This window comes from Suncus etruscus, chromosome 5 (genome assembly GCF_024139225.1).
Source record: "Suncus etruscus isolate mSunEtr1 chromosome 5, mSunEtr1.pri.cur, whole genome shotgun sequence".
Classification (NCBI taxonomy): Eukaryota; Metazoa; Chordata; class Mammalia; order Eulipotyphla; family Soricidae; genus Suncus; species Suncus etruscus.
The window spans coordinates 63,923,870-63,939,656 of NC_064852.1; the positions used below are offsets into that span (position 1 = coordinate 63,923,870).

The 15,787-nt window shown below is 36.3% G+C and overlaps 1 protein-coding gene across 1 annotated transcript in view; it reads left to right on the forward strand.

Annotated features, from left to right (window-relative positions):
- Positions 1–15,787, forward strand: part of PTPN4 (protein tyrosine phosphatase non-receptor type 4) — a 210,422-nt gene that overhangs the window by 80,481 nt on the left and 114,154 nt on the right. Inside the window, exons 4-5 of the mRNA XM_049773139.1 lie at positions 13,870–13,912; positions 14,004–14,082. Of these exons, the coding sequence (XP_049629096.1) occupies positions 13,870–13,912; positions 14,004–14,082 (122 nt within the window). The remainder of the gene's footprint in view (positions 1–13,869; positions 13,913–14,003; positions 14,083–15,787) is intronic.

Consider the following 15,787-nt stretch of genomic DNA (forward strand, 5'->3'; position numbering starts at 1 on the left):
AAACTGCATGCAAGCAAGTGCCCATTCCACTGTACTATATCTTTGGTCCCTACTTTCTTTTTTGAAATTCCATTTTTTTTTTGTTTGTTTTTGGGTTATACCCAGCAGTGCTCAGGGGTTACTTCTGGCTCTAGGCTCAGAAATCGCTCCTGGCAAGCTCGGGAAACCATATGGGATGCCAGGATTCGAAACACTTACCTCCATGCTATCTTTCCGGCCGCAAAATCCCATATAATTTTCTATATAATCATAGACATAGTACAATTAATTATTCCCATTTCTAATCACTTGGTATTCATTCTGAGGTAAATTCCTTAAGTTTATAAACTTAAGAATTTGATAAGTGCATTTCTAGTAGGTTTTTCTAACATAGGATTTTTGTTGAACATGTCATACAGAAAGTTTTACTTCTTTCCAGTAATTTTGTTTGGGGACCATATCAGCAGTGTGTAGGGCTTACTACTTACTGTGTATTCAGTGATCACTTCTGCTGGAGATCAACACAGGTCTTCTGCTTTCAAGTCAAGTGCCCAACCCTACTGTTGCTCAACCCTATTTTCAATTTTTCTTCTCAATCATTGTTATATAGCTAAGGCTACGAGGTGATGATGATAATGATGGGAAGAAACAATTTTGATTTGTCACTATTTGGGAGGAAAGTATTCAGTTTGCTGAAAATATACTGATAGCTGTGCTGTTTGATGTAGGGTATTTCCATGTAATTGAGACATAATTTACATGAAATAAAAGTTTAATGCCCTTCATAATGAAAACTCTTAACAGAGGTAGGGAAGAAAGGCATATCCTCTATTTGTTAAAAGATAGCTAACAAATACAGATACATCAGGGAAATGTAAAGGAAAATCAGGAGAGATACTACTACACTTCTATTGCAACTTTGTTTCAAAATTGGGGCCATATCTTACCTTTTCTATGAGCCTCCAGGATATTCCGAAGAAGACACAGGTGAAAATCACCGAAGTGTGGGGCCATAAATGAGCAAGGTGGTTAGCTAACTATTAGGAAAAGAAGCCTCAGGAAGGAAAACAAGACCAAAATGAGAAAAAGTTGAAAAACATTGCATTAGAATAGAAATGTCTCAGTATCAATTGCTGACAAGGATATGGAGCAACTGTTAGGAATTGCTCTATCATTATATGTGGCTCAGCTGTAAAAATGCATACTTTTGTATGTATTCCCTCTGTATGCATAGCACTGCAGGAGGGAAAATTACTGATAAAACTAGAAAATGATGAAATCATTTTGGAAAGTAATATGGTAGTGTGTAAAATTTGACAGTCAGCAATCTTACTTTTATATTTTTATCCAAAGAAAATTAAAATGTTACATGAAACCTTGTATATGGTGTTCATATAATTTTTTAATAGTTCAAATGTGAATTATCTTCAGCGTCCTTCAGTTAAGAATAATTGTTGTGTTCTTATACAGTTAAGCTCATTACGACATATCATAGTTCCATTTATATTAAAATATTGATCAAACAGAATTTATTAGTCACTGATAGCAGGTAAGTGTCTCTCTAGAAGTTTGTATGATGCATTTCTAGGGCAAACAATATTTTTAATAGAATTATCTTGATACTGATATGGTGGGGACACCCTATTGTTACTCTTTATAGTGAAAGTATAATCAGTTTGATTGTATTTATTGTATCTCTTTGTTAAATTATCTCCTTTTTATTTTCTTTTACTTTATTTTGTTTCTGTAAGCAAGGATCAAAGTGTCTTTTCTACACAGATTTTTGAGTTCTTTCAGCTGCTTCTTTTCTTCAATATTTCCTTCTCAGTTTTCCTGAAAGCTTTGGAACTCCTGCCTCTGTGTGCCAATTCTGTATGCTGACAGCTGAAGTTAATAAGACTCCTCAAGTTGTCTTCAAGCAAAAAATTATTAGTAGAACATAGTAAATTCAGGTTTTATTTTTAATTTTTGATTCTGGGACTTTTTTTTTTTTTTAAGTTTAAACTTTATTCTGTCTGCCAACAGCTCTAGCTGACTAGTCAGGATTCGCTCCCAAGAGGGATGAAAGAACCTAAAAGCTCAAATTTTTCTTACTTTTTTTTTTGGGGGGGGGGGGGCACACCCACTGGTACTTGGGTTACTCCTGGCTCTCTGCTCAGAAATCACTCCTGGCAGGCATGGTGGACCATATGGGATGCCAGGATTTGAACCACCATTGGTCCTGGGTTAGCACTTGCAAGGCAAACAGACGTCCTACCACTGTGCTATCTCTCAGGGACTGTGTGTGTGTGTGTGTTTTTAGATCACACCCGGCAGTGCTCAAGGATTACTCCTGGCTCCATGCTCAGAAATTACTCTTGGCAGGCATGGGGGACCATATGGGATGCCGGGATTCGAACCGATGACCTTCTGCATGAAAGGCAAACGCCTTAACCTCCATGCTATCTCTCCGGCTCTGACTTTTTTTTTATAAACTGCCTTGAGAGTCTAAACTATTTGGAAAACTGTTTATATCTAATAAGATTTAACAGAAATATCAATAACTTGCTATATGCCAGTGCTTCTCAAATAGTGGGGCATGCCCCCCAAGGGGAGTGCGAGGCTCCGTAAAGGGGGGCGCATTTGACCTCGGCAAACACTGTCATAACAAGCTAAGTCCCATGTTTATGTCTCTGTATGTCTCTGAAACTGAGAGTTCTTGTGTCCTGCTTCAAACCCCACTTCAAAAAGCTATGCATTGCAAAACGTGCTCATTGTAGCCATTAATCCAGACATCGCTTCTGATTTTAAAAAAATCAGTTCAAATTATTTTATATATCTTTGTTTTGCAGGTTAAAGTTTTTTTTTTTTTGTAATAAAGATACTATTTATAGTTGCGCGGGGGGTGCGAAAAATGTTTTCTTTTTCCTAGGGGGGGCATGACAGAAAATAATTGAGAAGCACTGTTATATGCTAAATAGGATATATTATCCAACAAAATGGCAAATAAGTTTTAAGAAGTAAAATGGATGTTTCTTTTAAAAATAAAAATGAACAGAGCAGTAGCGGGTAGGGAGTTTGCCTTGCACACTGATGACCCAGGTTATATCCCTGGACTCCCCATCTGATCCCCCAAGCATCACCAGGAGTGATCCCTAAGCATTGCTGGATGTGGTTTCCCAATAAAAACATTTCTACTGCATGCTTGATCTTTTTCAGTACCTCTTTGTTGCCCTGGCTACTCCCAAGCCTGACCTAAAATAGCCCATTTAAAAACTAAAATTAGAAATTGGAATTTCACATGATTTAGCAATATCACTTGAAGATTTTATCCTAAGAGCATCAAACCCAAAAAAAAATGTTTTTGTTTTTTTTGGGCCACACTCGGTGATTTGTGTATCTTGCGCCATCCTTGCAATCCCTGGAATGAAATCCACTTGGTCATGATGTATAATGTTTTTGATGTGTTGTTAGACTCAGTTGGCTAATATTTTGTTAATGATTTTGGGGGGGGGCTATATCTGTGATGCTCAAGGGTTACTCCTGGCTATACACTCAGAAATCACTCCTGGCTTGAGGGGCGATATGGGACTTCAGGGATTGAACCAAGGTCCACCCTGGGTCAGCCGCATGCAAGGTCAACACTCTACTGCTGTGCCATCCCTCTGGCCCCAAAAACACTAATTTTAAAGGATATTTGCACCATTTTTTTTACATCAGCATTATTCATATTAGCCAAAATACGGATTCAGCCTAAATGCCCACCAATGATAACTGAAAAAAGATGTGATAAATAATTGTTTAATATATATACTTCTTGGTTTCTTAAAAATATGAGATAATGCATTTTATAACAAGACTGATTGAACGTGAGGTATTGCTGTTAATTGAGTTAAGAAAGTGAAATTAGCAAACTAAGTACATATTAGTAATATGCATCCCACACACATACACATAAACACATTATATTTGTTTCGTTTTGGCCCCATAGGTGGCACTGCTTGAGGATACTCATGATGAAGTGTTTCTGGGCCTTTCCCACTGATAATCAGAGCATTCTGATGAAAAATATGCATACTAATTGTTGGAATGCTTTTCTTGGAACAAATTTAATCATTTATGTGTTTCTGGTGCCAGGGATGAAATTCTGGAACTTCAAAATATACAAGACAAGTAGGTGTTCTATCAATAAGCTCCATTTCCTTTTTACCAAATATAGTCTTTTTGTTTGTTTGATTTATGGGTCACACTCAGCTTAGTGTTCAGAGATTACTCCTAGGTCTATGCTCAGAAATCTCTCTTGGCAGGTTCAGGGGACCATATGGGATGCCGGGATTTGAACTGGGGTCTGTCCTGTGTTGGCCATATGCAAAGCAAACGCCTTACTGCTGTGCTAGCCCCTAAATCTAGTCTTAACGATGTAGTTATCATTTCCATTTTACAGATATACATTTAGGTTTTGAAGAATTAAAGTTTTTTTTTAGTAGGAGATACACTATCTGGAATCAGTTACATGAATTAATTTATATTCCTTATGGAACATATGGCCAGCAATTAATGATTACCATTAAATGCAGGTACTTGGATTAGAGAAGCAAGTTAGTGCCTTTTGGTTGTTTCTGGCCTTTTTGTTTAGTAGGCTATCACAGCCTCCTGACAATTTTAACAAACTATTGAAGTAAAGCTGTGTAGCCTATCACTTATCCATAAATATACAGATGTAAAGGATTTATAAAGAAACTTACAGGGAATTTCAACTGTAAAAATGATAACTCAACAATATAGTCTATCACCGAAAGAAATGTAGCCAAATGAACATATTTGTTTTAAGAAATTATGGGCAGTCTGTAAAAATGAAATAATGGTGCCAACAATGGAATTATGGAGATAAAATGAACCTTTATGTGTATAGTACTTATACTTAGGTAATAAATACTCAAAAATATTTATTTGAAAAAAACTATATTGGACTAGACTTCTGAAAAGGATGCAATGACATATGGAACTCAAACTATTTTCATAATTACAAAAACTTGTGTGTATAGAAAAAGTAGGGATTATAGAAGACTAAACTAATTTTCACATTCATAGATACAGTAAAATAATTATTATACAAAGTAACAATCAAGATAATAGGTATAATCATGCTGTCATGCAATTTGCACTATATATCTAATGCCTATAACAAATGCAATTAGATCATATCTCAGTAGAAATTTCTGCATAAATTGTCAACGATGAAATGCCCATCTCCTTTAATACTAGGTCTTTGCAAATTCAAATTATTTTAAATCCAAGTATTAAAATGAATGTAATTATGACATTTTATAGAAAATGAGCAGTTCAATAAATGAACATATGATAAGAAGATGAATAAATGGGAAGTGGGGATAAAAAAAAGATGATGAATAAATGCCAGGTATGCTCCAACTCCTAAGAGAAAAGTCTTTTGAATAGTACTTTCATAAGACCCTGACATTCAGCTCTTAGGAATTTACCCCAAGAAGACAAAAGCATTAACTGAAAGACACTTGTACATCTTTGTTCACATCACTATTTACAATAGCAAAGATCAGGAAGCAGACAAGTGAATTAAGAAACTGTGTTATCACTCATCATCAGGTAGAGATGCAAATCAAAACAACTGAGGTACCATCTCACACCACAGAGACTAGCACAATCACAAAAACAAGAACGATCAGTGCTGGAGGGAATGTGGAGAGAAAGGAACTCTCAATCACTGCTGGTGGGTATGCCATCTAATCAGCTTTTATGGAAAACAATATGGAGATTCATCAAAAAAATGGAAATTGAACTCCCATATACAACTCCTAGGGATATACCTTAGGAACACTATAACAGAATACAAGAATGCCTTTGCACACCTATATTCATTGCAGCACTATTTACAATAGCCAGTATCTGGAAACAAGCCAGATGCCCAACAACAGATGAGTGGCTAAAGAAACTGTTACACGATGGAATAGTATGCAGCTGTCAGAAAAATGAATTCATGAAATTTAACTACACATGGATGGACATGGAAACTATTATGCTGAATGAAACAAGTCAGAAAGAGTTAGACACAAAATAGTATCACTTATATATGGGTTTTAAGAAAAATTAAGACAGGGCCAGAGAGATAGCACAGCAGTAGGATGTTTGCCTTGCATGCGGCTGACCTGGGAGGGACCCAGTTCTATTCTCGGCATCCCATTTGGTCTTCCAGCCTGCCAGTGGCGATTTCCAAGTGCAGAGCCAGGGTAACCCTTGAACTCTGCCGGGTGTGGCTCTCAAACCAATCAATAAATAAAATTTTAAAAAAGATATTATTGTAATATAACAGACAATAGAGATGAGGGCTTGAACGACCGGCCCATGATATGAAGCTTACCACAAAGACTGGTTAGTTCAGTTAGAGAAATAACTACATTGACAACTATCATGACAATGGTAGTGAGTGAGAGAATAGAATGCCTGTCTTGAATACAGGGAAAGGGGTGGGGAGGAGGGAGATGGAGGGCATTAGTGGTGGGAAGGTTGCTCTAGTGAAGGGTGTGTGTTCTTTTTTGTAACTGAAATCCAGCTACAAACATGTTTGTAATCATAGTGCTTAAATAAAGATATTTAAAATAATGAAATTGTGTTATATATGTGTGTACATCAATATATAGATATATAGATATACATGCAATGGAATACTATGAGAACTGGGAGAAGGGATTAATTTTTTCAGTTTGCTGCTACTTGGATGGAATTGGAGAGCATCATTACTAAAGCTAGTCAAAGTAAAAGATAAATATCAGATCTCTCTAAGAAAAAGTATAAAGAAACTCATCAAGCAATCCATTTAGACAATGGATACAAATCCTGAGATATGAATAGTAATACCTGAAACTGAGGTTGGGAGTGCATAATATATTGTAGAATGGATCAAACATCATTGGTGTAGAGATTGCATATGCTCTGCATCTAACTTTCTTAAGATTTCAAAACTATTGTAAACTATTATACCTCAATATAAAATAAACTTCCATCTGAACTAAAAGATAACTTAATTGTAAAGAAACTTCTTGACATATTTTAGTAGGGCTGTAAATGAAGGTATCCTCTAAGCTAAAGTTTACAGGTAATAAGAAAGCAATGATAGGAAAATTGAAGACATTATACACAACAAAGCTTGGAGCCAAGGACTTTAAGATGGAATTTCTGAAGAAAAAGATGCTCTTTGTTGGAACTTAGTAAAGTGACATAGAAACTAGGAAAAGTGGGGCCGGGCGGTGGCGCTAGAGGTAAGGTACCTGCCTTGCCTGCGCTAGCCTAGGACGGACAGCGGTTCGATCCCCCGGCGTCCCATGTGGTCCCCCAAGCCAGGAGCGACTTCTGAGCGCATAGCCAGGAGTAACCCCTGAGCGTTACCGGGTGTGGCCCAAAAACCAAAAAAAAAAAAAAAAAAAAAAAAAAGAAACTAGGAAAAGTAATAAGAGATCATTGAAAAGATTTTGGACATTTTAGTGAGAAATTAACAAAATATTAAACGAAGGCATCAAATAATGTTTTAAAAGATCACACTAGGTTCTGCATGAAGAACCCGAAGATAAAAAGGAAAGCAAATAAGCAAAGATAAAGATGATGTCAAAGTAGTGATATTAAGTTTTTAGTTTAAAGGTAGTTTGAATTTGTTTTATTTGCTCACTGAATTTGTTTTACTCTGGTTTTTGGCCCCCACGCGGTTTCGAAAATGGAGACCTGTGAGAAAAAAAAAAAGGTTGACAGTGACTCGCCTCAACCCAACCCTTTGGCCTCCCAGCACTCGGCAAGCTAGGGAAAAGGCCTTCTGCCTGGAGCCTCCCCACACCCCATGCCAGCGAAAGCTAGCCTCCAGAACAGAAAAGGATTCGGTATAGATCTGGAAGCCAGGATTCCAACGCCTCCTCCCCACTCCCCACCCTTCTTGTGCTGTGTGGGGGTTGGGTGGCCTGGAGTCCCTTTAGAGTCCTCTCCAGCACCCACCATTCTGGCCACCTGGGCTGGCACCCAGAGATGGCCCTGGTGTTCAGGAGGAAGAAGAGGGGAGAAGGCTGGGAGCTTTCCTGGTCTCCCAGCACCCCCCAAGCTAGGAAAAGGCCTTCAGCCTGGGGCCTCCCCACACCCCATGCCTGTGAAAGCTAGCCTCCAAAAAGAAAAGGATTCGGTATCTGTTGTTTATTACTTTCAAAGAACCAACTCTTGCTTTCTTTGATCTTTGGATTTGTTTTATTACAGTTCATTAATTCCTGTCCTAAGTTTTATTATTTCATTCCTCATGCTGTTTTGGTTCTTTTTGTTGGTTATTTTCCCTTTTTTTTTTTTTTTTTTTTTGGTTTTTGGTTTTTGGATCACACCCAGCAGCCCTCAGGGGTTACTCCTAGTTTTACACTCAGAAATCGCTTCTGGGAGGCTTGGAGGACCATATGGGATGCCAGGATTCTTAACTGCCGTCTATCTGCATGCAAGGCAAACGTCTTACCTTTATGCCATCTCTCCAGCCCAATTTCTTAAGGATTGCCATTAGTTCTTTATGGCCCTTTCTTCCTTCCTGATAAATATTTGCAAGCTATAAACTTTCCTCTTACTTTCCTTTTGCTAGGTTCCACAATTCTGATAATTTGTGTTTTTATTCTCACTTGTTTCTAGGAATCTTCATTTCCTCTCTAAACATCAGGTTGTTCAGTAGTGAGCTGTTTAGTTTTCAAGTGTTAAAGTTATTTCTACATTTCTATTTGCAGTTCACTTCTATTTTCATTGCATCATGGTCTGAGAAGATAATTGATTCAATTTATATACTCTAATCTTTATGGAGATATGTTCTGCGTCCGAATATGTGGTCTGAAAAATGTCCCATGTGCATTGGAGAAAATTTGCATTCAGCTTTTTGGGGATGAAAAGGCCTGTATATATCTACTAACCCCCTCTCTTCTAGTTCTTCCTTCAAAGCCAGTATTTGAGTTTTAGTTTTTGTTTTAGTTTTAGTTTTTGTTGATTTTTAGCCTGATTAATTTATCAAATGGTAACATAGTAGTGTTGAAGTCTCCCACTACTACTATCTTGCTATTAATGTTTTTCTTGAAATGTGATTTCTTTCTGATGTACATACCTTGATTATTAAATAATGACCCTCTCTGTCTCATAACTATTTTAAGTCTGAAGTCTATGTCATCTGATATTAGCATAGCCATCCCTACCTTTTTAAGGGAGTTGTTTGTTCAAAGGATTGTCTTCCAGCCTTTGACTTTGAGTTGGTGTTTGCTTTGATTATTCAAATGTGTTTCTTGCAGGCAGCAAAATCTTGGATTCATTTTTCTGGTCTCTGGTTCTCTTAATTGGTACAGTTCATTCATTTACATTGAAATAGATAATTTTCATGGCATTTTCCGCCATCTTTTTGTATAAATTTGGTGTGTTTGTGAGGTTTGTCTTGACTTAAAGTACCCCCTTAAGTTTTTTCTTTTTTTAAGAGTGTTCAGAAAAAAAATATCTTGTTTTATTTGTGTGTCTATTTTTTATAAAATACTGTTAAAGCCATTGTATTTACAAAGTTCTTCATTAGTTGGGTTTCAGACATACAATGTATCAGAACCAATCCCACCACTAGTGTCGACCTCACTCCACCAGAGTGTATTTCATACTATCACCCTGTAACTCTCAGCCTACCAGCATTACAGGCCCATTATAAATTTTGATTGTTAAAGTTTGGGTCTCATGTTTTCATTATTGTTGACCTTGGTTTGTATCTTTATATTTTCTGTCTCTTTTAACCAATGCACCTGAGATCATTTGGCCTCTGGACTCCATCCTTTCATGTTTGTGTTTCTCCTCCACGCAATTTTTTTTCCATCTCCCTATGCTTATCTTTTCTTCTCCTCACTATACTTACTTAAGTTATTATTTTTGAAGTTGGTTTTGAGTCTATAAAGTTCCTGCACTGCTGTTTATTTGTGAAGCTGTGTATCTTTCTTCAGACCTGAATAAAAGGCTAGCTGATTGAAGTATATAGACAAGATGTTCATTTCATTGAGTTTTTTCACTATACTCCACCGTAGTCTTCATGCATGATGGGTTGCTTGTGATAAATCTGCTGTAAAACTTAAGGATGCTCCTTTGAGGACAAGAAATGCAAAATGGAGCAAGGAAAGCCTCTTCAACAAGTGGTGTTGGGACAACTGGTCAGCTACTTGCAAAAATAACTCAGACCTCTAGCTAATACCATGCACCAAGGTCTAATGCAAATGGATTAAAGACCTTGATATCAGACCTGAAACCATAAGTTATATAGAATAACACATAGGTAAAACACTCCAGGACATTGAAACTAAAGGCATCTTCAAGGAAGAAACAGCACTCTCCAAACAAGTCCGAAGCAGAGATACACAAATGGGACTTTATTAAGCTGAGAGGCTTCAGCACCTCAAAGGAAATAATGCCTAGGATACAAAAGCCACCCACAGAATGGGAGAAGCTATTCACTCAATACAATTCAGATAAGGGACTAATATCTAAGATATACAAGATATATACATATAAGAAAAAAAACATATAACCCATCAAAAAATGGGAAGAAGAAATGAATAGACACTTTCTCAAAGAAGAAATACAAATGGCCAAAAGGCACATGAAAAAATCTTCCACATCACTAATCATCAGGGAGCCGCAAATCAAAACAATAAGGTACCATCTCACACCACAGAGACTGGCACACATCACAAAGAACATGAACAACCAGAGCTGGAAGAGATATGGGGAGAAAGGAACTCTCATTTATTGCTGGTTTGGAATGTCGTCTAGTCCAGCCTTTATCAAAAACAATATGAAGATTCCTCAAAAAAAAAAAAAAAAAAAACTGGAAATTTAGCTCTCGTTTGACCTAGCAATGCCACTCCTAGGGCTACGCCCTAGTAACACAAAAATTCAGTACAAAAATCCCTTCCTCACACCTATATTCATTGCAGCAGTTTTTTTGTTTTTGTTTTGTTTTGTTTTGTTTTATTTTGTTTTACAATAGCCAGACTCTAGAAACAGCCAAGATGTCCTTTAACAGATGAATGGCTAAAGAATCTGGTACATATACACAATGGAATATTATGCAGCCATCAGGAGGATGAAGTCATGAAATTTTCCTATACATGGATGGACATGGAATCTATTACGCTGAGTGAAATTAGTCGGAGAGAGAGATAAACACAAACTAGTTTCACTCATCGATGGGTTTTAAGAAAAATTAAAGACATTGAAATAATTCCCAGAAATGAGGGCCAGAACGACTGGCTCAAGATATGAAGCTCACCACAAAGAGTGGTGAGTGCAGTTAGAGAAATAACTATGCTGAGAACTATCATAACAATGTGAGTGAGGGATTTAGAAAGCCAGTCTTGAATACAGGTGGGTGGGTGGGGAGGGGAAGTAATGGGGGCATTGGTGATAGAAAGGTTGATGGTGAAGGGGGGTGTTCTTGTTATGACTGAAACCCAATACCTTTATGTGTGTAATCACGGTGTTTAAATAAAGAAATTACATATAAAAACACCACCACCAACAACAAAAAAATGCTTCTTTGTATGCCATTTGTTTTGTTTTGTTTTGTTTTTATCTTGCTGCTTTTTGTATTCTGTTTATAGTTTTTATCACTGTGACTAGCATGTGTTTTTAGGTGCTTTTATTTGGGTTTCTTTTAGCTGATATTCTTCAGGCATCCAGGAAATGGACCCATGTTCTGGGAACTTTTCAGCAATGATGTCTTTGACTTGCTTCTTCATAGGTGTTTTCTTCCTGGCTCTTGGATCTCCAATGATTCTAATGTTGTTTCTGTTGAATTTATCTCAAATTTTATTGTTTGTTCTCTTATTTTTATTTTTACATGTTATTTTATCTTATTTTAAGACTTTTTCCATCTTCTGTTGTCTATAGGTGTTATGCATCTCATATTTGAGCTTACTAATTCTATCCTCAGCAGCTGTTACTCTGCTTATCAGTCTTTGTAATGAGTTTTCTGTTTTGCGTACAAAGTTTTTCAGAACTGAGTTTTATTTGAAATTTTTTCTTTTATAGTTCCCTGAACATCCTCAACATTTCCTTTCTGAAGTTCTTATCAGAGAGGCTATACAGGTGGTTGGTATTATTAGGTCTTCAAATCTACCCTCTTCATGCACTAAATGTGGTGGGTTTTTGCAATTCTTTACCACCTTGCAGTGTGGTGATGTTTTATTTGTGTGTGGTTGTACTTATTGACAAGAAGAAATGCATGGCCACTGAACGAAATGCAGTAGCTTTGCTTTTCTTAGAGCAATCTGACTTAGTATGAAATGGCTCTTTTGAATCAAAGAGGTCATCATTTCTAGACTATTTTGTCTCCCTCTGTATCTTGGGACTGTGTAGCTGAGCACTTTCATGTTTATTATTTCCAATATGTATTGAAAATGGCTATTTGTGGTCTCTTCTGATTTCATACAAACTTTATTACTGACTTTTCTGGTCCGGAAGAATGTCATCTAACTTTGAATAAGGATTACACTGGATATATAAAATAGCTTAGGATAGTAATGTTAATCATATTTATTCTTTCAATCCATGAACATGGAATATTTTTCTAAGGTCTTCTATTTTTTCATAAGTAATTTAAAATTTTGGTATAGATCCTCCCACATCTTTATAAAGTTGATTCCTAGATACTTGGTTTTTTGGATACAGTTTTAAATGAGATAGATCCCTTCATCTTTTTTTTTTCTTTGAATTCAATTTTTTGCACATAAGAATGCAACCAATTTTGGGGGCCACACCCGGCCACGCTCAGGGTTCTAGGTCTACACTCAGAATCTATCACTCCTGGCAGGCTCGGGAATCATATAGATAGTATGTTAGGGATCAAACCTGAGTTGACAATGTGCAAAGCAATTTTCACTACCCACTGTACTATTGCTTCAGTCCCTGTCGCTCCATTTTTGACAATGGTTAATATTTGACCTTTGATATCACTGATATGATCCTCTGAATGCTGAATTCTGTTAGTGTGGCTTGGTATTTTATTTTTAACTCCTTCAGTTCCTTACCTTGGATCAGTTCATCTTTCTGTTAGTTGAATTGTTTGGTTTTTTTTTTTTTCAATGATTGCTTTATTTCTATGGCTCTTGTGTGGGGGATTGGTTTAAGTTTTTAAAGTTTAAGATTGGATGAGGTTTGTGGCTTTATTTCAACTTTATGATATGCCATGACTAGTGTATCTGTCTACCAGAGCATGTGAACTCCTTTGTTTCATTATTGTTCTTAAAGATTCGTGGGTGCTGTGATTTGAGCTGCAGGTTCCTCATTGTCTGAGATCTGAACTACTTTTTAATATTTAATTGAATGGTTACTCCTCATAATCTTTTAATTTAATAATATCTTATTCTAAGTTTCTATTTTATTTTTCATGCAGCTAAATATTAATATTGCTTGCATAAGAGCAGTAATGGAGATGTTTGAGGGAAGATAGAATAACCAGCCTCACTTAGAGTTAGGTTAAAGAGATGGTATTGTCAAGTGGTCACATTAACATCTGTGCAATTTTGGGTTCAAGAGACAGGTAGTGGTGTGGGAGAAGTCTAGGGAAACTAGGGAGTAGTCATTTATGGTACATGGACTGTGGGGTAGGAGGAGGGTCAGAGTCCTTGTTTTACTAGATGACAAAAGTGGCTGGTATCAGTCTTATGAATCTGTCTGAGCATGCACTGGGTTTGAAAGGTTGTCAGCATCATAGGTGTGGTCCAGGTGAACCAGGGAGCAGTCACCTATGGCAGGAGCAGAGGAAGAGGGTTAGAGCCTTGAAATAACTACAAGTATCGATATAATAGTTTCTCAAGGAAAAAAGAAATTTGTTGTTTTATTTTTTTTATTTTTCAGAAGTGGCTGGATGCAAACAAACCAATAAGGAAGCAGCTAAAGAGTGAGCATATATGTTCTTTTATGTTTTACAAGTATACTTTATAAAGGATTGCTTTAATTTGATTAATTAGAATTGCTTTTATTCATTCTAGGAGGATCGCCTTACAGTTTGAACTTTAGAGTCAAGTTTTTTGTAAGTGACCCCAACAAGTTACAAGAAGAATATACAAGGTGGGCTTATGGAACACATTTTTTTCTTAAAATATTGTAAAAAGTACAATGAAAATTTGAAATTAAGAAGGCAGGTTTTAGGGGGCCCGGAAAGGAAAAAAAAAATTGAAGGCAAGTTTTAATGATGCTGTTTTTTCAAGTTTAGCAGGCAAGTACACAGAATGATTTGTAGATGTATCATGATAATAATTTTCCTTTTCCTTGGATGGCTAGAAATATTTTAGAAGATTAGAATTCAGTAACACTCCATCTCTTTGCCGTACAGATAATAAAATTATTTTTGTGAGAAATTATTGAGAAGCACTGTTATAATTAATTGAGGTGATCATTTGTTGCTATACGTATATCCAAAGGATGCTGCAAAGTGACAGTTGTGTCTGCCTTTTATATTTAAAAGCAATTCTAAAGGACTGGACCAGTCAACATTCCCACAGAAAAGGCACCTGCACTTTTTTGTTCATTGCAGCACTATTCACAATAGCCAGAATCTAGAAGCATTCCAAATGCCCAAGAACAGATGAGTAGAAAAGAAACTGTAGTACATCTACACAATGGAATGATACACAGCTATTAGGGAAAAACATGAAATTTGCTTGTAGATTTGGATAGATATGGGGAGTATTGTGCCGAGTGCAATGAATCAAAGAGAAAGTTATGGATTTTGAATAACCACTTTTGTTTGTGGGATATTTAAAAATAAAAAGATAATATAGTAAAAAAAACACAAAGACAGTAGACTCATATGAGGGCCAGGAGGGCTAGTCTATGGTAGTAAACTTGCCACAAATAGGTGTGGAATGCAGTTACAGCAGAGAAGGAACCATTGTAATAATGTTAGTTGGAAATGATCATTCTAAACAAGAACTGGGTGCTGAAAGGTAAATTTTATACCTTATTGTAATACATATATAATATATATTATACTCCTCAGTAAAAATACTGCAACTAACAATTTTTTAAAATAAAAGGACAAAGTTTAATCCCCTAAACATGAAGCACACACTCTACTTTTTGGCTGACATAGAGCTCACACTGTACTTTCCTCTAACCTGATTGGTTGAGACACATTATAAATAACCAATTCCCACCTAAAGTAAAGTGAGATATCCTCTCTTCTCTTCCTCCCCCAGTGGCTCTTGGAAAATTTTTTGTAAGTTCTACTTGTTGGGGATCCGACCTCACGAATGACATCCTTAGTATCTTCATAGAAGAGAACATAAAATACAAAACATGTTACATTATGTTAAGAGATAATAGTGAATGTACATTTCTTAAAAAATTTTTCTCCCCTGATTTTAAACAAAAAGTAAAAGTATATAAAGAATGTAGGCAGAGCATGTTCCAACATTTTTTGTTTATTCTTCAATAAACTTTTCACATTTAGAAGTGCTCAGGGCTTTTTCCTGCTATTGCTCTCTGGAATCACTCCTGGCCATGCTTTCTGAATTATATGACATGCCACCACTTGAACAGGAGTCAGCCACATGAAATGCAAGTGCTCTGCCCACTGCACTATTTCTCCAGTCATCATGGTCCAATTTTTAAATACTTAATTTTAATGTCTATTTCATTTTGTTCTTTACTTCTACTTGACAAAGTATACATAAGAATGAGCCAGATAAGCATTTTTTATTATTTTTATTTTTTTATTTTTTGAATGCTGGATGGAAAAAATAGTAGAAATAGGGAAATAATCAAATTTAAC